The 22,527-nt window shown below is 41.3% G+C and overlaps 1 protein-coding gene across 3 annotated transcripts in view; it reads right to left on the bottom strand.

Annotated features, from left to right (window-relative positions):
* Positions 1 to 203: 203 nt before the first annotated feature.
* Fzd6 (frizzled class receptor 6) overlaps positions 204 to 22,527 on the bottom strand; it is a 32,751-nt gene continuing 10,427 nt past the window's right edge. For all 3 annotated transcript variants that reach the window (XM_055626572.1, XM_055626573.1, XM_055626575.1), the window contains exons 3-7: positions 13,424 to 13,620; positions 6,580 to 7,597; positions 4,505 to 4,653; positions 3,194 to 3,622; positions 204 to 2,013 (exon numbers count right to left, since the gene is read on the bottom strand). In XM_055626572.1, coding sequence (XP_055482547.1) covers positions 1,848 to 2,013; positions 3,194 to 3,622; positions 4,505 to 4,653; positions 6,580 to 7,597; positions 13,424 to 13,620 — 1,959 coding nt within the window. In that variant the 3' untranslated portion in view covers positions 204 to 1,847. The remainder of the gene's footprint in view (positions 2,014 to 3,193; positions 3,623 to 4,504; positions 4,654 to 6,579; positions 7,598 to 13,423; positions 13,621 to 22,527) is intronic.

Raw genomic sequence — 22,527 nt, forward strand, 5'->3', positions numbered from 1 at the left:
TCCTACAGCAATAACACAATTACAGAAAATATGGCTACATAATGTGAAGAAACTGTGACAAAATGCAAATATCTTCATTGTCTTCTTCTTTAGGTAAAAAGAATTTTCTGATTTATTACTTATGCCTTCATTAATCTGAAAAAAATTACATTATTTCTTGGGTCAGTACTAAATATCTAGCACATAATACAATCTTCTATACAAAGAAAATTTTATTGATGAAAAGATCACACAAAAAGTTCTTGTGTACAAAGTCTTGTGTACATATGTGGAAAAACTAGTATTTACAACATTTTCCATACAGTACATAATTCTCATTTTAAACTTTAACAGAAGGTCCAACAGACCCAAAGTATCCAAGAAAAGTTTGCTCAAGAAATAATACTTAATGAGTAACAAAATTAAGAAATTCCTTAGTATTTTTAAGTGTGTTGTTCAAACCACATTTGTTTATTGGGACGTTTTCCATATCTGTTTGACTACTATCGTTAGCACACTTTCTCTTGCAGTCTAGCTGCAGATGAAAATTTTGCACAGCACCTGAGAAAGATAGGATACAATGTGTATGTAGTATTTTGAAAATATTTTTTAAGTTTAAAGTTTACAAAAGCATGAAAGCTGGGTGTGGTGGCTCAAGCCTTTAACCCCAGCACTGAGGGGGAGATGAGTGGGTGCACAGTAGGGCAGATCTCTGTGATCTGCCTGCTCTACTAGTGAGTGCCAGGACAGCTGGAGAGAGCTACACAGTGAGACCTTGTCTCGGGATCTGAACTAAAGTAGGTACGAGCAACGATCAACGGCCATAATTCCATCTTGAGTGGTAATGTAACACTCGGGGGGAAAGGGAGTCAACAGCATGGCTTAACTTATGGAAAGCTAACATCTCATCTCATTTAAAAGCACAAAGGATGAGGGCATACAATCAGGAAGGGGCTGTGTCAGCACGGGCCTCCCCTCAGAGACCTACAAAACTCACATGAATGCTAAGGCACAAGTGGCTATGAGTTGAACGGTCCCTGCAAACCTTTCAGTGTGACACCTATTCTATACCGTAAAGAGGCTGTTTTACAAGTTGTTTAAAAATTCAGTGTAACAGCTACCACAAACTAGTTAAAATATTAGAAGAACATCATAAAAATATCTGAATCAATTTTCTAGGATTTTCCAAAAAAGTTCAAATACATAAGTATATTTTCAAATATATATATATAAAGGTACAATGATAAGTTTTAAATACTTCAGCAAAAAAAATTCCTGGTTCTATATCAAAAGAGTGAAACTGCATAGAATATCTTAAAATACTTCAATGAAAGAACCCTCATAAATAGAAGGAAGATTCCTCTAACGTCCTTCCCAGCCCCACATTTAAAAAATATTATCAACCAGGACATTTCTGTTTTTTTTTTTCAGGTATAAATGCATTGTATTATTATTGAAATCTGTTTTTCCCTCCAGTATAACAGCAGACAAAAGCCAGGCCGTGGTGGGCTACACCTTTAATCTCAGCACTCAGGAGTGGAGGCAGGCAGATCTGTTTAGTTCGAGGCCATCCTGGTCTACACTGTGTGTTCCAGGACAGCCAGGGCTACACAGAGAAACCCTATTTCAAAACACAAAAATCAAAGCCAAACCAAAAACAGTAGACAGAGCTGGATTAAGTGCAAATTAAGAATGTAGGAGTAAATTTCTGTTTTGCAGCACGGGGAGGTGAGCAGCGCCCAAGTATTCCAGGTGGGTGTGCCACTGAGCGGCTCTCCCTGCTCAACAGTGGTTTTCCTACAGCAAATGCATCGGTCACCTCCAGGGTAATGTACATTTGCTTCCAGGGTAATGAGATGGCATTTTCTTCAAGTGTCGGAATGGCTGCCAGCACCCTGCTCTTTCCTCACTCCAGAAGCTGAGCGGACAAGCAGAGACGTGGAACCTGTGAGGCTGCTCGGCCCTGGAGAACTGGGGGCCTGCCAACTGCTGCACTTCACCATGCCCACTTCAACACCACTCTTTGGACTGACCCTGGAAAACAAGAAGGTTGACACGCATATACACAGAAGCACAAAGAGGATGTCAGTCATCCTGACTGCTGCTCATCTGCCCTATTTGCTCCATCACAAGATAATCCACTAAAGCTCGTGGGTAACACTCCAAAATACAACCTGTGCTGACTTCAGCCACTTTACTGAGAGCTAGTCCTGCAAGGCCGAGCATGGCATCTCACAGGGAACACAATCACTAGGGCAGATTCCTGCTCCCAGTTTCCTGAGTCCTCATCAGTGCTGAGATGCCATTCTTTGCTAGGTGCAGTGGTACACTCTTTTAGTCCCAGGCAGAGGCAGTCATATCTTTGAGATTGAGGCCAGCCTGGTCTAGAGAGCAAGTTCTATGACAGCCAGGACCAGGAATACAAAGATGACCAAGACCTCAGTCAGATCCAGCGAGGATAAGAACATCGAGCTAGTTATAACCAGGCATATGGAAGCATTACACAAACAGTGTACTCAACCCAGTTTGAAAGGGCTAGGCAGTACAACCTTGAGAGCTGCTACCGTCAGCTGTCAACATTCTAAGAAAACAAACAAAGAAATAGAAAACCAAACCAAACCAAACCAAATCCCTGTGCTTTGGACACTTTTGACCACTGGGGGAAAATCCATATATTCTTTCATGTTCAGAAACTGAAAAAAATTTATAATCATCTTGTATAAAATTTCACATTTAGCCATAATGATGTAATGTACTGTTTCATTTCCTTGAGATGTTTCTTTCTTGTGACTGTTAGAGCCGAGGATAGCCTTGAGCTTGTAAGAAACCCAGGTCAACCTCAAATTCATGCTCCTCATAACTCCAGATGCCCAGTGCTGGGATTACAGGCATGTACCACCACGCTTAGCTGCAGTGTATGATGATAGTTTGGCCTGTATTCAGATGCATTTGAAACACTTACCTAAATGTCAAATATCATTACAATCATCATAAGAAACAAATATCACTTTCCAACTTGAATATCATATATTAAGACTTTTCTTAAATCTAAGAATTAAACAATTAAGTAGTATGTTTATTAGTTGAAACCAAACTTCCTTAGATTAAAAGTATCTCATCATGAAATGCTTTTGTTCTAGGTATGGTATGTGCCAATAAAAGATGAACAGTGCTCTCAAATCACGGCAATTTCAGATAACAGAGTTAGTCTCACCTTCCTTCACTTGGAGCTCCTTCCGATACACTGCTTTTTTCCTTCACACTGCCTGCTCGGCTCTTCCTGTCATTCTGTTCCCCAGAGAGCTTGGAGCTGGATGCTGCTGGGAAAGTGGGGTCTCCACAGTCCTGTTCCTTTGCTCGGGGCGTGTTGGCTCTCTCCGCTCTCACCTCTTTCATGGATGCCTCTGGGGAGGTTTGGATTTCTGTTGATGTTTCTTGTCCTAAGTAATCATGGTCAGCAATTGCCATGGCAGATGTGCCGTGATTTGTGGCCACTCCTGTGCTAGTTCCCATGGACTTGGAAATGACCTTCAGCTTATGTGAGCCTGGTTTGCAATGCTTCTTTTTGTGTTTCACTTTCGAATTGTGCTTCAAGAAAAACTCACAGGACTCTTGCAGCACTCTTCGGCTTTCACTGATGGGGCTGCAGGAAAACCCAAGCAGAGGATTTGCTCAATACATCTTAGGTGTTACAACTGGGATCTTTGCCCCATTTTCATTAGTGAGAAGTTCTGTGTGCTTGTATTATGTATAAACTATGAGGTGCCTACGTAGTGAAGTCTCTGCTGAAAATACCTTCTGTGCTTTTGCTAAGAGCAGCAGCACACTGCTAAAAAATTAAACAGTTAAAAATCAAAGCTTGAAGGCACAGAAATACAAACCAGCATAACGCGACTATGCTAAATATAGGGTAAACCAGAAGGAATAGGACACTGTCTTCGTTCTAAGATTAAAGTTGACAACTTATAGTGAATTCAGTATGAGAGCCAGGCGTGGTGGTTCACACCTGTAAATCCTAGCACTCAGGAAAGCAGGGGCAGGCAGATCACTGTGAGTTTGAGACCAGGACAACCAAGGCTACACAGAGAAACCCTGTCTCAAGAAAACAACAACAAATTTAGTATGGGAACATAAATATGAGATACACACAGAGTAAGTAAGGCATAGGTTCGGAATTAAAATAGTGTGGAGACAGCATTTTGCTATACAAGTGAGCCTCAAATTTGCCATCTTTCTGTCTCACCCTCGGGCCATGAAGTAGGGGCCTACAAGGAGGCCCTGCTTGTCCAGCTACGACATTTGTACCACAAAGAGTTCAGTAATCAAATCAATGGGAAATTAAATATAAATATGTATACAACACATTAAATACACTATATAAAAATAACCAAAATGAGCTATTTACTCATAAGTATGTATTGATATTACAGGTTATTCTACTGAATTGTTATCATTCTAGGTAAAAACATTGATATTTTGATCTGTTTACTTTAAAACACTCTTAAGATAAGCAGTCAGCTCTTACTCTCGCTTGCGGTTTCGTTTAAAGAACCCGGCCCATTCAGTGCACGTCTTTTTGCTTCCAACCCAGAAGACCGCAGAGATACCAACAATTAATGTCATCAGATATTTTATCATAAATAAAGCCAATTCTGGTCGAGCTTTTGGGTTTGCCTACAAAACAAAACAAACACTGACATACTTAAAGAAAAATCTGCACTGTCAAAGTAAAGGTTGAACAAATAAATTTTCAGTCTGTTTTACTGCGAAAGGTTTGAAATAAATACTATGACAAACAACATTTTAAGTTCAATACATTTTTATGAAGTTCTGAACAAGGAACTTTTATGTATATCAAAATATGGCTCTCAACAGAGAAAAATGCTTATGACCGATTTTTCAGAATCTTGGCATGACTTCTTGTATTTTTCCTCTCCCACTGGTAGATTGGGCTCTGATAATACTTGAAATATTTGTCCGTAAGTATTTACCAATTTTCCTTCACTATAGTTTACAATACATTTAGGGGCTGAAAAGATGGTTCAGCAGTTCAAAGCACTAGCTGCTTTTGGATGCTGGGACCCAGATTCAGGTCCCAGCACCTACACTGAGGGTCACAACCATGTGTAACTCCAATCCCAGGTGATCTGAAGTCCTCTTCTGTCCTTCATGACACCAAGCATACATGTGATATACACACACATATACTCATATGCATTAAAAAGTCAAAATTAAAAACAACCAAAGTCATATTTTCTAGCCCTTCTGCATTAATACACATAATATTATATTTTTGTTTAGTGTACCACAAAACAAACATTATTTAGATATAAAGGTGTAGAAATTTCATAAACTAAAATCACTATTTTAATCTATTTTTAAAATAATATTTTCAAATGCTATTGTAAGTGTTCAAGCATACACGGATTACCCAGATGCACTGTCCTTCTTTTTGCACTAATTAATGCCTGAGACCCACCCACATCAGTACAGACAGAGCCTTGCTTTTTGAGGGGTTGTTCCTTTGTGAGTTCTAACTTACTCAACTAGCCCCTATTTAAACATATGGAGATTACTTCCCACCAAGTTCCAAATGCAAGTACTGCTGCAGCGTTCATCTTTATATTATTTAAAGTGATTCTTCACAAGGAGCTAACTAGGCAGGGAGGTGAGGACAGAGAGAGAAAGGGAGGGAAACAAAAAGGAAAGTCATCAAATCCCACTGAGCTATACCCCCAGCCAGATGAAACCGATTTTCCTCTAATCGGCGTGTGACTTCAACCTTGGCAGCTCCCCACCCCGAGCTCCTGTAGAGGACACTGCGCACTGCTAACACTTACTTTACTTTATGCTCCACTGGTATTGTATCTGCATGTGTGTCTGTGTGTCAGAGGCCATGGAACTGGAGTTACAGACAGATGTGAGCTACCAGGTGGGTACTGGGAATTGAACCCAGATCCTCTGGAAGAACAGCCAGTGCTCTTAACCTCTGAGCTATCTCTCTAGCCTCTAAAATTTATTTTTAAAAACCAAGTTTTAAAATATTCAACTGAAATGCTTTGAGAAATTATATATTCTCATAAACTTACAATTTTAATTTTAAAAATGGCACCTTATCCTAATCATAAGCATCAGAGACACATGAAATGCATTTTCAATTGTATGTTCTTGCTCAGTGAAGAATAACAGGATGGGTTGGGTAAAAATCAAATTCTATTTTTAGAAGCATACACTGCACTAAAGGTTAAACCCAAACATAGAGTTTCCCTACTAATTGAAGAGGTGAAAAACAAATGAACAAAACCCTCTCCAATTCGGTAGAATATACTTTTTCTTTTCTCCCTATGATGAGGCCTGTTCTTTGTAATTGGTAATCTGCTTTTAAAACCCAAATTAAATGTTTCAACTTAATGTTTAAAATAATTACAGGAGACTTGCTGTATTGTAGCTACAGCTACTGCTTGAAGAATGAGCTCTGGGACAGTCACCCAGCCTGACTATGTCTCCTAGGTTTTCTCACCCTGAAGTCTCACTTCATGAGCATGGCTGATACAGGTACATTTCCAGGACTGTGAAAAGTGAAGAGCGGCACACTCCTACCTGGTAAGGACACGGGATGCGGTATTGCTGACAATGATCGGAGAACCAGGTGACCTCCCAGGCGACCCTGTTCACTAGCTCATAGACATAGCAACCAAGAAGGGTCACTAATGGCACAAGATACAGGCCACTGAAAACTCCAATTCGAATCATAAATTTCTTTAGTTTCTCTTGGTTTCGGCCATCATGCTGTATGACTTGTCGAACGTGATTTAAGGAAATGATGCCAGCTAAAAGGAGTGACAGTCCAACAAACACACAGAGGCACAGAGGCAAAAGGACGAAGTAGCGGGAAGCATCCAGATCATAAAGGCCAATGAAGCACACCCCACTAATGTTGTCCCCCTCAACTTTGTTCATAGCCAGGAGCAAGACAGTCAGAAAGCCAGGCATTCCCCAGGCAACAGCGTGGAACCACACGGCTTTCTGTTCAATGGCTTCACAACTCCACTTTCTTCCCGCAGCTAAGAACCAGGTGATGGTGAGAATTACCCACCATACAGTGCCGGCCATTGTGAAAAAATACAAAAACATAAATAGCACACTGCAAGTCTTATTCTTTGACCCCAGAACGACCGTGTCCCCGAGCTCCAGCTTCTCATCTGCCTTATGACAAGCTGTGCTATTGCCCAACAAAAACCCAATGAAGTACATAAGAGACACAATGCTGTAACACACAGAGTAATAGATAATCGGTCTCTCTGGGTATCTGAATCGTCTGACGTCAATTAAGAAAGTAAGAAATGTGAACAGAGTTGCACAAAGACAAAATATTGAAACTATTCCTATGAAACTTTTGGCAAAGTCTAGTTCATCACTTTTAAAATACATGTTGGGGCATGGAGGGGCACACTGGTCAATTCCCAGAAATCTATAGCCTTGGTCCCCGGAAGTCCTAAGGTGCTTTGGACACCAAAATCCAATGTCTCTTGGGACTTGTTCTGTTTTCCTCTGAGGACCAAAGAGTTCTGTGTGTGGATCAGGAGTTACAGGAACAGTGTCATCACAGTACGGCAATCTGTAAAGTTCACAAAAAGTCAGGATATGAAGTCATCCATTTAAAATTTTTAAATGATATTTTCATTAATTATTTGAGGATTCTGTATATCCATAGAATGGATTTTGATCATATTCACCTCCCCTTCCCCAAACTCCTCTCATATCCACCCCTACTTTGTTTTATTTTATGCTTTCCAAGTATAAACCACAGCCTTGTTATATTCAGTTGATGGAAGAGTTGGATAAACTGTTCATGAAGCATCAGCTAACCTAAATATATCAGCAAGAAGACAGGAAACCACGAAAATATACTTCCTTGAAAAATAATTAGTCATGTCATAATTTATACATTTTCTGCTTTTAAGATTAATATTTCAGAGAATGTATAATTTACCTCATTTTGTAATCTCCAGACAAAGTACTAGCTTGCCTAATTATGTGCATGAAATATAAATCCCAAGGAAATTGGATTTTCTTTATTACCAGGTGCAGGGACTGAGTGTGAGAGTCCACCCCAACTGGACAATTGCTCTTCTCACTGAGCGCCAACCCCACCCTTTCTTTTTTTAATGTACACAGCAATGCCTGGCTGATGATGTGACCATGATCCAATGACTAAGAAGAGCATCTTCCCTACAGTGACAAGGTAAATCTCACACTCTTGTTTGTTTTTCTGGGTAGCCTTGGCTGGCCTGGACTTGCTTTGTAGACCAGACTGGCCTTGAACTCAGAGATCCGCCTGCCTCCACCCTCCTGGGATCACAGGTGTGCGGCATGATGCCTGCAAAGCTCACACTCTTAAAGTAAGTACAGGACAACCATCAAGACATAGGAAGAGGACCAGTTTGGCTCACATCACTGGTCTGATTGGCTGTTTGCCTCCTTTGTGAACAAATTTGAGCAACACACAGATATTTATCTTCTGGCCAGAACTTTATCACTGAATTGAGTTTGTATACTCCAGTATTATTCTGAAAGGTATACATGATTTAAAAATAATGAGAACACATTCAAAATATAACAGGCTGAGATTAAAAATATAGTGGTGGCTCAATGGTTAAGAGCACTGGCTCCTGTTCCAGAAGAGCTGAGTTTGAGTCCCAGCACCTTCATGACCTTTACCAGCTTTCTGTAATGACAGGTCCAGAGGATCAGACGCCTCTTCCGGCCTCTCTGGGCATTGCGTACACATGCGGTACAGACATACACGTAGGCAAAACAGTCACACATATTTCAGTAAAATATTTTTTAAGTTGAGAGAGAGAGAGAAACACAGAGAGAGAGACACAGAGACAGAGAGAAAGAGAGAGAATGAACAAGGGCGGGGTATGCTGTCATACACCTTGATCCCAGCATTAAGGAGGCAGAGGCAGGCTGTTCTCTGTAAACTGGAGACCAGCCTGGTCTACATAGTGAGTTCAAGGTCAGGCAGGGCTACATAGTGACAGCCTGTCTCAAAACAAAGACGGAAAGATAGAAATATATTCCTCTAAAATGAATACTCACAATCTTTCAGCTTTATTAAAATAAAAGGTCACATCATTCTGTTCTAATTAGTATCTTTTTTAAATACAGACAGTCAGGACTCCTTTCAGATCTTATTTCCTTTTCTTTCTTCTCAGAAGCATGAATGACCAGAAAGTCAGTTTTTATTCTCCTCAAGTATTTAAGGGTATTTTGCTGTGCTGTTTACTAGCCATAACCTTATACAGTAGTTTCACAGGTTCTGAACTTTACGTAAATGGCATCGGACTGTAACTTCTCATTCTGCATGCAACATTAGTTTTTCAGCTTAATAATGATAGGTGTCAGTCAGCTGCAACCATTTCATCAACTGTACAGGAGTAGTTTAGTGTGTAAGTACATTATAACTTGCTGGTGGTTCTTCTGTGAAGAACATTCAGATATTTTCTACTTTAAAGAATGAGGGGCTCTGACATGAACTGACTGGCCTGCTCTTTAAGTACCTCCCCCTGAGGGGGAAGCAGCATTACCAGGCCACAGAAGAAGACAACGCAGCAGCCGCTCCTGATGAGATCTGATAGACTAGGAACAGAAGGAAGGAAAAGAAGTCCTCCCCTATCAGTGGACTTGGGGAGGGGCATGCATGCAGAGGGTGGAGGAAGGGAGGGATTGGGACGGGAGAAGGGAGAGAACCACAGGGGGGATACAATGTAAATAAAGTGAAATTAATAAAGAGAAAAAAAAAAAGAATGAGGGGCCAGTAATGGCTCAGCAAGTAAAAGTGCTTGCCGCTAAACCAGAAAATCTAAATTTCGTCTCAAGGACCCACATGGCAGAAGGACAGATCCGACTCCCACAAGTTGGCCTCTGACCTCCACACATATGCTGTAGCATGCATACGCCACCTACCATAAATACATTTAAAGAAAAGAATAATCAATAATCTTGTTGATAGCTCAGAGTTTGTTAGGAGTTTCTATAGAAGAGGATTTTCCAGATTTAGGAAATGGCATTTTCAATTTACCATGATTATTAAACTATTTTAGAAAATAATTATACATCTACCAGAATGTATGAATTCCACAAGGAGATAAACAAATACACACCGAGTCTTCTCCACTTGCTGTGTGAAATTTCACTGTATTAAAAAAATACTTAAAATTCTAAATCCCTACTGTCTAGAGAATAGGGAACAAAATGATTATCAAGATTAAGGTACATTGATAAGGATAATTTGCTATGGGGAAAGCAGGCAAGAAAGGACAGGGAAAGAGGTGCACAACTAGAAAGGGGTGCACAGCGACACTGACCTACAGGCAAACTCTCAGAGAATGCCTGGAGCCACGTCTTTACCATACAGTCCTGGCAGAGAATGTGCCCGGGGCTGTGAGGGGCCACGACAAGCTGGGAACCTAATGCTGCCAAGACTGAGGTGCTCTTTCTATCTGTTCCAAAGCAAAGGCACTTGGAAGGGTAGAGGCATTCTCCTGAGGACACAGGGCCTAAAGTGTGCCACTGTTCCAGAGTCCCAGAGTCAAACAGAAGCCTCCTGTGTGAATATGTTAAACCTCTTAGCAGGCTAGGACTGGGGCTCTAGTCAGAAATCCTTCTGCTTTTGTAGATGCAAAATAAAATGCCATAAAATCTTGAAGACTTTTTACTTCTATGAAGAAGTTAGAGTATTTCTAGTGATCAAACCAATTAACAGTTTAAAAAGAGGTGTGTGTCTGCTTTATGATAGTGAGATATGCTTTGATACTGGGTTTACATCATTTCTTTAGAAATGGAGATTCCATTCCTAATGCAATGTCTCAAGCATTCCCAAACACAAAACAAATTTGATTTAGCTTAAGAAAATAATGTTTATTTCTCCACAAAATCAACCTTCACAGAGTAAAACTCCCAAAGTGGGGAAAATGTCAGCTTGGGTAGCAGTGCTTGCTTTTGTGAGTCACAACCCCTCCTGCTTTGAAACTGCACAGGCTCCCATACAGAGCAAACATCTTGCCCACAGACCTTTGAATACACCTAGAATCGATTTCATCTTCTTACTATTTATTACATCTTATTAAGATGTAAGGTCCACATGGCAATGGGAATTCTTTTGTGCTGCTTAGAACAGGAGGGACATACAGCAAGAGCACAGGGAGGAGGAGCAGGTGAAGAATCTCGGGTCTTCTCACCCCTCTCCCTGCTGTCACCGTCCTCAGTGATTTGAGCACACTCGGGACAACTCAGTAAACTGTGGCTTCATAGCTTTCTTCTCCCCTGTGATACCCTAGCCATTTGGTTACCGTAGTTACAATGACATAGGAATCTGGCCATTTTCTGTAGGAGCACATTATCTTCAAAACTCAACCCAGGCATCCCGACCTTGGTCTAAGCTCCGTTCTTACAGTGTGTTTATCAAAAACTGTATACAATGCCTTTTAAAACCTCATGCCGTCTCCACATGGCAATTCTTTAATTTTTCTACCTCAGTTCTCACCTATTTAGATAAATGGACTAAATTAATGTTTCATTATTTTTTCACTTACTCCTTTTTATTTTTTATTTTATGTGTGTAAGTATTTTGTCTCCATGTCTGTATGTATACCCCATGCATGCCTGGTGTTCTTAACTGCTGAACCATCTCTCCAGCCCCTCATCTTACCCTTTCTCACATTTGCACTGTATGCATTTGATAGAACTTAAATCACCGATAAACCCAAGTATCTGCTTCCCAGTACATAGACCCAAGCATCCCACCACTGCTGCGGAGTATTTCTGCAGACGAGTATTTCTGCAGACCAGAGTATCCACTACAAACTCAGGATCACCCACATTACCTAAAGTGATACAAAGCTTCCATGGTCCACTGACTTGCTTTTTCACTCGCTACACCTGTAGCTTCTCATATGTATAAACTGTCCCCCAAGACACAACAGGACTCACAAACCAGCTATTTACAAATAGAGACTAGCCCTATTATTCAGAGCCAACCTGACCTCCTTCCGACCATTCCAACGGAGGCACCTCCTACCCACGTGTGCTGGGGATCCTGTCTCCTCCTCAGAAAACTTGTATTGACTGCTTTTTCTACCTTGTATATACCTGCCTTTCCCCTAACCCTGAAGTTCTTGAAGCAGCCAGTTACTGTTCAGTAAAACCCTAACCACAGATAAACTCACTATTTTCTCTGTGCTTTCTTTTTCTCACCACGAATCTCATTAAAGTAAATCTTCTGAGCTTCCTTCTGGCTACCACACACTCTTCCTCTGTTTCAACAGTTTCCTGGTGCCCATTCATGGATCTGATATTATTTTCCCCTCCTTCCATTAGTCCCCCTGCCTCACCATTTTGGTAAAAGAGTGAATGTTCCTCTGCAGTGACTGCCTCCTGCTTCCTCATCCTTGGAGTCCTCCCTCCTTTCTGGATGCACATTCCCACTTTCCTTATTAGTTCAGTGTTGATATATGGCAAAGGGGCAGGTGAACTCGATGAGAGGCTGTTGAGGTGAGTTCTGTCTTTGCTCAGCCCCTCCTCATCAAGACTGGACAAAGAAGGTGGCCTTGAGTCCTGAGGGCAACTGCCAAGGACAGCTTTCCAACAACACTCATGAAGCTGTAGCATGTTCTCCACAGAAACCATTCCTGACCTCGACATCTGATGACCTCAGTGTTCCCAGCAGAAAACCATGCTGGACGGGTCTGGAAAGGCCTGGCAGCTGATTCTCTCTGCTTATCTTGCACCATGGCTTTTTCTACTCTCTTCATGACATATGTACCGGCTAGCGTTTCTGTTCTTGCTTTTTGAAATGTGGTCTAACAACAGAGCCTAGACTGGCCTTAAATTCTTGATCCACCGGTGACAGTCTCCTGAGCACTGACATTATAGGCATGTGCCGCCATGCTCAGCTTCTAACAGGCATTTTAGTCCCTATGTGCTAAGCTCTCTCCTGTCACAAGTTGCTCCTATTCTCTAAAATGTTCTTCCCAACACCCAAGTAACTCGGCCTTATCCCTCATACTTCAGAAAACAGCCAGCTCCTCTTGAGCACTGTCCAGGCCCAGTTTAGGTGAAGGGCACCAGCACATGTCCTCATATAATTAAGTACTCTACTTTTGGTGTCTCTCACAGTCATCACTGCAATTACTAGCACAATTACTTGGTTATTACCTGTCCCTTCACCCGCACTGTAAGCGCCCTGAGAGCAAGAACTAAGTCTGCTTATTGCTAACCTGGGTCCACAGTTCTTACCACCACTGTGCCTACCTATAAGCATGCAGCAAACGTGTGCTGAGTCAAACAATACTGTCAAATCACAGAGAGCTAACAACTCTAAAATGCCATTAGTATTTAGCAATTGCTTTTTTCATTTTCAGTGAAAAGCATGATTTACCTGTTACATTCAAGTTCTTCAGGCCATCGGATCCCAAAAGCATCCAATAACTTTTTGCAATCAGAATATACTTTCTCACACAATTTACGACAAGGTGGAACCACGTGAATTTGCTCTGTGCAAGTTGGTACAAAAGCTTGGCAAAGGAATGTTTCAACGTTGGGTGAACATTCCAGATTTGCAAGAGGCAGAAAGTGCTATTAAGAAAAAACAGAAAGACACAGTTAAGTGTTAATGACAAATGCTTAAAGCGTCTGCTCGTCCTTACCCTCCACATGAGTTTTAATGCTTGCTTTCACATGTTTGACTTTTGAGGTACTAATTTTTTTGTCTCTTAGATTTATGTATGAGCCTTTCATACAAGATGGAAATTATACTTTTATAGGTCATACCTTTTTCAAGAAGTCACACGTTGTCATTGTTCATTCTTCCTATCTGAGCAAGCATTTCATTACTCAGTTATATTTGTAATAGACATCAGTATATTTGTAATAGCAGACATTGCTTTAGACTCTGGGGGTACAGCAGTGAATGGAATAGACAGCTTAATCCCAGTGGAAAAGGCAAACATTAGGAAACAAACAGTATAAATGACTTTTTAGAGACAGAAAGGACAAACTATAGTATGGGGAAGGCGACAGACATTTTAGATAGGAAGGCGCCTCTCAAGACCCCACACTGGCTCCCATCTACCTCTGCCACTTGCTCTCCTTTGCTTCCCAACATCCATAGTGTTTCTTGCCCCAGTCTTTGCACCTGCTGCTCTTTCACTCTGCCAGGTATGACTGCTGACCTCAACTAGAGTCTGCTCATCTGTCACCTGGAGAGGTACCCGCTACCCACCTTCCTAAAATGTTCTGTCATGTCCCCCTACTGTAGTTTGTTCTTTCCTATATCTAAAACTTCACTATATACCACTTGTGTTTTAAGTTTGCCTTTCTCACCAGGATTAAATAAAGGAAGAAAGTCTGTCTATTCCATTCACTGCTGTGTCCCCAGAGCCTAAAGCAGTGTCTGCTACCCAGTGACATCTCTTATAAATATAACTGAAAGTAATGAATGCCTATGCAGAGGATTACTGAAAGCATGCCAAAAGAAAATATCAGACCAGCAAAGAGAGGATCACAACTGTGTCAAGGGAGGACATATGCAAAGTAATTACATTCTAAATACTTGATAATATATCAGGTGCTAGGAGGCAATGAAGAAATAATTCTAAAATTCAATACAGAATTCTATATGTAGCTAAATATTTAGATTAAGATAAAATATTAACATTTTTGGCCCTGGAAGGAATTTTTAAAAATAATTTTCAAATTAAAAAGTAGAGTATATAAAGTATATACAGAGAAGGTTCCTCTTGCAACAGGTGAGAACAAATACAGCCAGACTTTATGCAGTGTGAGACCTTGGAACAATTAGCCCTAAATTTGATGAGGAGGCTGAAAGAGTATAAGAGCCAGAGGGGACAGAGGACACCAAGAAAAGGAAGGCCTCTAAATCACCAGGACCTATACATGTATGACTCACAGAGCCGGCATGGATCAGCATCAGATAGCATCCTAGAGCAGAAAAGAGAAGTGGACACAGACCCAAGGCCTGACTCAGAAGCTATCCTAACTGATAACCCCTTGCAAATGAACATTTACTTTCCTCCTAAAGGGAGTCTCACAGGGTAGCAGGCTATTCTCAGGGGCAGGCTGCATGCCCAGCAGGAGATAGCTAACACAAACTGAACTCAATGGCGTCTCTTTTCTTTCTTTCTTTTTTTTTTTTTACATTTATCTTATTATCTTAATTTTATTTACATATTTTTCTTCTCTATTTTTGCCCTACAGGTCCTTTGCATATAAATTATGTCTTCCAGTTTGGTGTTTTTATGGGATTTCTGAGTGTGTTATCAAGTGGGTCTCTGGATCAGAAGTTTAAGATCAGCTTTGGATACACAGTGAGTTTGAGGCCAGCTAGGGCTATACAAACCTCTGTCTCAAAATCATATTCCAAGAAGAAATGAAAAGAAACACACACACACACTCTACAATACCTGGAGCACCTTGGGAAATTGCTGCTATGTGTCTGACAAGTCTATTAAGACATATGAAAAAGTCAGCTGTATGTACAGAAAGCAAAGGAAGTAGGGAAAAATGTATCAACTGTGGGGAAAACTAAGAAATAAAATATACTTGAGACAACAGTATCTAATATTTAATATCCCTTCAATGTTAATACTGACCACATTAGTTGACGCTGTTATTAGGATGCTGGAAAGAGAAGTAAAAGCAGTGGGATGAGAACGGATTTCTGACCTACAAACAGTGACTGCTTCAAGTTCCAAAGAAACAAGTCAACAAATAATAAAAATGTATGCAAGAGTTGATAGTGGCTTCTCTGGGAAGCAGGGTTGGGGTGGGGTGGGGAGAATAGGCAAGGACGTTGGAAGCCTTCTAGTACTGAGGCTTCCCCCAGCTTTATTCAAGTGATCATAGATGATGAAGTGTACAGCTAGAGAAATCCTAAAACCATTACTGTAATCAATGTGAGCATAATGGTACCCCCTTGTAATCCTTCCCTCCCTCCCACATTCCCCCCTACCTCATCCACTCAGTAAACTACCAACCCTGGCAACTACTTTTATAATTTTATATAAGTTTTGTTTCTTTGTTGTTTAGCTTCTTTAACCAAGAATTGCCATTGTTTTCAAAGGTCTACTTGTGTATTTTAGTTATGTGTGCCTGAGTGAGTTTATGTGTGTTGCAGGTACCCCAAGAGGCCAGAGGCTATCTGATTCCCTAGAACTGTAGTAACGAGCAGTTGTGAGCCACCTAACGTGGGTACCAGGAACCACACTACCTGTCCTGCAAAGGCAGTGTTTGTAACTGCTGAGTCAGCCCTCTACCCAAGCATATCCATGTTGTTCCTTGTAGCAATAGTTCATCCCTTCCACTTGTTCAGTAGTATCCTATTGTACTGCTATACCAACATTCAACTGTTGCTGGGGCAGTCTGAAGTGCCTATGATATCTGAATGTATAATAATTACTAGCGGGCAATTAAACAGCGATACAGGTAAGATGCTTTAAAAACACAGATTTGGGGCAGGAGAGACGGCTCAGGGGAGCACTGGCTGCTCTCCCGGAGGACCTGAGTTCAGATCTCAGCAATCATGCTAGGCAACTCACAATGGACTGTAACTCTAGCTCCAGAGGATCCAATTTCCTTTCCAGCCCCCATAGGCACACACCCATATCACCCCCCACACACACACACAGCATATAGACACAGACACATACCTGAATAAATAATAAACAATATCTTTTAAAGAATATACATTCCTTAGAGTCATCAATATAAAAATTGACTAACATTATATAGAGAGGATTTATAATAGGAGAGCACTGGAAATTCTGATTTCAGAGGAATGTACTGAGCCTATGTATTACCATCATTTCTCCTTCCTCCTTAATGCCACTGAGAAGAGAGGCTTTCAGTTAAGCATTAAAGAAACTTCCTAACATCATAACTGCACTAACAAACAAACAAACAAAACCTAGGACAGGCTCTCATAGGTGAGTTAGTTATAAGGTTTGAGAAGTTTCGGGAAGATAATAAGAAACAGGGATTGTGCTTTCTTCGGTATGGCCAACTAAATAGCTCCTGACATAAACCATTTAGATTTTGAATAACTTGCAATAAATACACTTTAAAAATGCTGCTGAATACTGCTTATACCTAATAAAATGTCTTTAAAATATAAACAGCATTAAACAGCAAAACAAGAAGAGATGGACAATTTCATGATCACAATGATGTCGAGACAGAAGGCTAGAAAGTTCAAGGACTGGCTAGCCTATACAGTGAGATCTTATTTCAAAACCTACAGAACCCACACCCAACAATCACAGAACAATTGCTTTAGACAATGTTGGGCCCATGAAAAGTTCACCCAATCTGACCGGGCAAAGTGACTGAGAAGAAAATAGGGCTACCAAAGTTGGTATTCTTACATTCTGGTTGTGGGCCACGCCTTTGAGAATGGCTGAGCCATTCTCCAGCCCACAGCTGGTATTCTGTATCTCTTTGAGCCTTTGCCATTAAAAAGGCACTTAATGGTCAGCCCTTCACCAGGCCAGGAAAATGCTGAGGCACAATGAGAATCCTTTTCTGGGCCTGGGGCAGGTGAGGAGGCATGAACAGCTGGTCCCCTTATCACTTTGTTTATAACTGTCCTCAACAAGTCATCAGGTAGGCTAACTGCAGACCCTCACCTCACCTTCTGCTTCTCCAAATCAAAAATCCCCAGTTTCACCCCCGGCCTCCCTTTTCTTCCTGCTCCCCATCTTGAGTAGAACCAACGATCGATCGATCTTCCCCTCATGACCCCTCTGCCCCACACATTGCTGTATCCCAGCCCCCAAGTGCAGCAGGCACTCCCTGGGAACCCACAGGCCGCAATGGGCAGGGAAGCGGCTAACTGCAGATCTTCACCTCTCCCTCTGCTCCTCCAAGTCCAGACACCCGCCTGCCCCTGCTCTCATCCCAGCTCTACAGCAGAACATCTGCAGCAGCCTCCCTGCTCCTGCACCCATCTCCAGAACACCAGAACACCCCCTGCAAAATCCTTTCCCACAACTCCTTGTTTTGTTCCACTCTCCCCCACAACTGCTGCTAAAGAAGCAAGTAAGCCAACAACTGCAGATCTTCACCTCTCCTTCCATTCCTCAAAGCCTAACCTAGTCTCATTCCCAGCACTTTAGCAAACATTCTGCTGTGGCCTCTCCTTCCTCACCCCATACCCAGGGACTACTTAACAGATCCTGGTGGAACACCCTGCTTTCCTCAATCTTGGGAGACCCCTCACCCAACCCTTCCCCGAAGGCTCAGCTCCTGATAAGCAGAAACACATTCACCTGGATCCTATAATCCAGAAGAATTTCCTACCAGGCAACACACAGCCACCACAGAGAGGAAAGAGAAACCAAGGAACAAGAAAGACAAGATATCAGCACCTAAAACTACAAATCTTTCTCATCCCAGATGCCAGCATAAAAACACAATCAATAACAGCCAGGACACTCTGTCTCCATTAGCGCCCAGCAACCCTTCCACAGAAGGCCCCGAATAGTCCAACCTAGCTGAGCACAGGTAAAAGAACTTACAGCCTTTATGAATCCTGTAGGGGTCCTTCAAGTGTCAGATAACCAGACCCTTCAGTAAAAAGAACGCAAGCGTACCATATTGGGTCTAACAGAGAAATCACTTTACAACTGCTACAGTAAGCTGATGGCCAGTATTTAAAATCCGATGTTCAGTTCAATGGTAAGATGAAAGTCACATATGCACTTTGGTCTACAAGTTCTTCCAGGACAAATATGGCAAGTTGTGGTATACTGAGCAGCTACCTGTCACTCAGCCACTCCAGCATCAGGCTAGCCACCGTTGGACTACCCAGTCCACATGTAAGGCAACCTAATATATCTACTCTCAATACATATTCTACGGGTTCTATTCCTCTAGAGGGCTCTGACACAATAGTTTGCCTACTACAGCAACACTAATACTTATATACAGAAAAGGGAATAAATCAGACACTAGAAATGGAAACTACGTCTGAAGGCCAAGCTCCTCAGTAAAGGTATGTGAGATAGGGAAAGTGGCCAACAGCAGCAGCCACCTAAAGCCAGCACACATTTGCTTGGAGGTACAAGCACAGACTTGTCAGACACATCAATTTTGTATACACAAAAAGAAAACCTCAATTTTAGGTGAGAAATCTCCCCAATCTTGAACCTTGGCACTTTAATTTATACATTCAAAATACTGTGCAGGACAAAGAAAACATGTCTTTGGGTCAGATCCAAAAGGGCCATCAACTTTCAAATTGTTTCAGACTAACAAAGGACCTAGTCTTGGAGGCCTGAAAGGACCTTTGAGTCAGTTATTCTCAAAACATCGGTGTACACCTCATCTAGCCAAGAGCGGGTCAAGTGGGGCGTTACAAAGGAGCTTGATACATTAAACAAATAAAGGCACAACTGCTCTGGCTCAGAAGGAACCATCCCTGCTGAGACGCTTCTGGTTTCCTTCACTACAGTGACCTCAGAGCACCTCACCGCCACAGACCCCTGAGCTAGGGGCCGTCAGATCATTAGGAGAAACTGTGGTGATTTCTTACTGGGAAACATTTTACAAATTCCAAAATCTATGCTAGATTATAATCTACATGTTCTTATTCTAGACTTACTGCTACTGCTAGCAATACCCTCAGCTGTTAATTATAAATCTTATAATACTATCAATATTTACTATATTATAAACATCCTATTATTAATACTTACAGCAAGCTTTTTCCGACACCACAGTCATCCTGTGAGACAACCTTGCAGGCTCTAAGCGGTTCAGAGCCCTTGCGTAGGAAGCAGGAGACCATAGCCCACATGACCTCAGTCTGTCCTCTTGACTCCTTACCCCAGTTCTTACTGAAAATCACTCTCAAACCACAAAATAAGAAAAAAATCCCTCCAGTCAACAAGGGTGGGGGAGGGGGATGTATCAGAAGAGGACTGGCAATCTACATGAAAGAATGTCCCTCAGGCTGTAAACAACAGAAACTCACAGGTCACACACCAAAAACCACTCTAAACAATGTACACACCTCCTAAAGCATAGGTAATTTTGGAACAAATAACTCAGCAACAAGCACTACTTCAAACAGTAAGTCAGCTACTGCTGAACTCAACTCAGCAGTCATTCGAAAACATCAACAGGATGAGAATGTTTCTCCAATCTTTTGAAGTACAAATTTGTTAGAATCAATGTTTTTTCCACAGAATGTTCAAACTCCGTATCTGGAAACCAAACCTTTAGATGCAAAGACTATAAACCTGACCAGTGATATTTCTCATGTCCTTCAGTTTTATACTTTGAACTCCATGATATAATTAAGAGTAATTGCATAGGAAGTGCCATGTAACTTCTGTTGAGGAAATACTCAAACTCCATGGTGTCTTTAGTCTGCTGTTTCTCCTACTTGTTGAATAAATCAACTCTCAGCAATCCTGTCTTCAGGATCTCACTCATGCATTCTTTTTTTCTATTGAATTCTCAAAGAAATTCACACAGCACAAAGTATCAACAACACCTTTGAGGGTCTGGCATGACATAATGACTAAAATAGTCCTGTTAACTGCAGTTTTTTAAATATATAATTATTTAATTTATTTAATTTAATTTTCTGTGCCTTGGCATGAAGGTGTCAGAATACATGGGACTGGAGTTGCAGACAGTTGTAAGCTGCCATGTGGTTGCTGGGAATTGAACCCAGGTCCTTTGGAAGTGCATTAGTGCCACTGAGCCATCTCTCCAGCCCCCTTAACTGCAGTTTTAATCCTCAGAGAAATGAAAAGTAGGTTCCTTTAAAGGTTAGTCCTCAACAGAAACCCTAGACAGAGCTGTTCTTAGTGCTGGCAGAAGACAAGGAAAGGGAGGGGGAGGGCAAAGGGAATTCACACCTCTATTCTGTTCTGATAAACAAAAACAAAAGCAGCTAAAATAAGACTAACAGATAATGATACAAGAATACTGGACTATTTTATAAAATCTTTTTACTGATATACTACCAGTAGTTTAATTTCAACTAAATCCTAAGTACTGTTTAACTACTGGTATCACTTTAAACAGATGGTTTTCTGTCTCTGGGTCTCAGAGTATTCTCAGGGTGAAATGAGAGAAATGAAATGCGAGAAGATTCCTAGATGACCTCTAAAGACATTCATGATAACTCAAAGAGTTTATGCAGAAAGAAACAGAGACCTCAGTAGTAGAGCAGAACTCCACAATAACAAAATAATCCTGGTAGGCAACTCTGTCTTGCACTGAATGCTAACAGGTCTATTTTGGAAATCTCAAAAGTAGGGAAGCTTCCCTTTGAGAAGCTAAGGAGGGTAGCGGGAGGCACTATGGCAATAAACTCACAGGCCTGGCCATCTGGATGATTTAGGCACACAATCCTCGGGAAGAGAGTGGGCAAGAGAGATCTGATTAGGTGAGCGCTGCAGTGGACAACCATCGCTGCAGTGCCGAAGGGCTGGCATGGGCTACAGACATCCTCTGGCATGATCTTATCTATGTTCGGGCTCCCTTTTCCCTCCATATGATCTGAATCTGATTCCCTAACCTTGTCATGGAGTCTACAAGCTGTTCAAGCTACAGCTACACTTTTTTTTTTTTTAAAGCTTAAATTGGCCAAAAAGACTGACTAGTTTGGAAATTCCACAAACAATAGATGGTAAGTGATTTCAGTAAACAGAAAAAACAAAAGCTTCTGGAATTGAGTTCTGGCCTAACTGAGACCAAGAGCAGTAAGCATCTTGTCATCGTCTAGAGATGAGATGTGGCAGCATGTGGCACACAAATGACACGCTGAACTAATCTTGAAGACTCCTGGGTCCTGAGTCACCTGAGGAAGACGTGTCCAGGAAAGGAGAGACAAGAGGAGATGAGCTGAGTAGCTGCCACCAGGGAACTGAAAAACAGAATGAAGAGCACAAAGATGGCGGTGTGAAGTACGGAACCTAAGAAACTGTAGTTAAAGAATAGAATGGTTAGCATTCTTCATTTCTTGATTCATATGAAGTGAAACAAGACTTAAAAGAGACCGAGATCATAAGAAGCTGAAAACCAGATACACAGTTTGGTCCTGCAGGTTGTCAAATTCTATCAGCTTGATGTGTTTTTCTTTCACATAAATCATCTAGTGACACTGACTAGGAAGCAGTGGGACCCAGAATTCTGAAGTGAGGATGTGGTTTGCTGCAGCACTCTAAACCCACAGCCTTCGAGGCAAGATCATCCTTGGAAAGTTTTACTCTGTAAGAAGAAAGTTAATAGCTTTTGGTTCTATATCCATCAACCAAGAAGTCCATTCTGGTTGTGTACCTTACTATGATCTGTGAGGGTCAAATCAAAATAAAATCTGAAAACAAAAAGCAAAAATTAGTTGCAAGACACTGTTGAGATTTACTTCTGAGGGTCCAGAGAAAAAGAAAAAGAAAAACAAAACCACAATTTTATATACTGTTATGGGCTTGTTTCTCAGCAAGTCTAGAT

The sequence above is a fragment of the Psammomys obesus genome, unplaced genomic scaffold, assembly GCF_907164565.1.
Source record: "Psammomys obesus unplaced genomic scaffold, mPsaObe1.curated_primary_1811, whole genome shotgun sequence".
Lineage (NCBI taxonomy): Eukaryota > Metazoa > Chordata > Mammalia > Rodentia > Muridae > Psammomys > Psammomys obesus.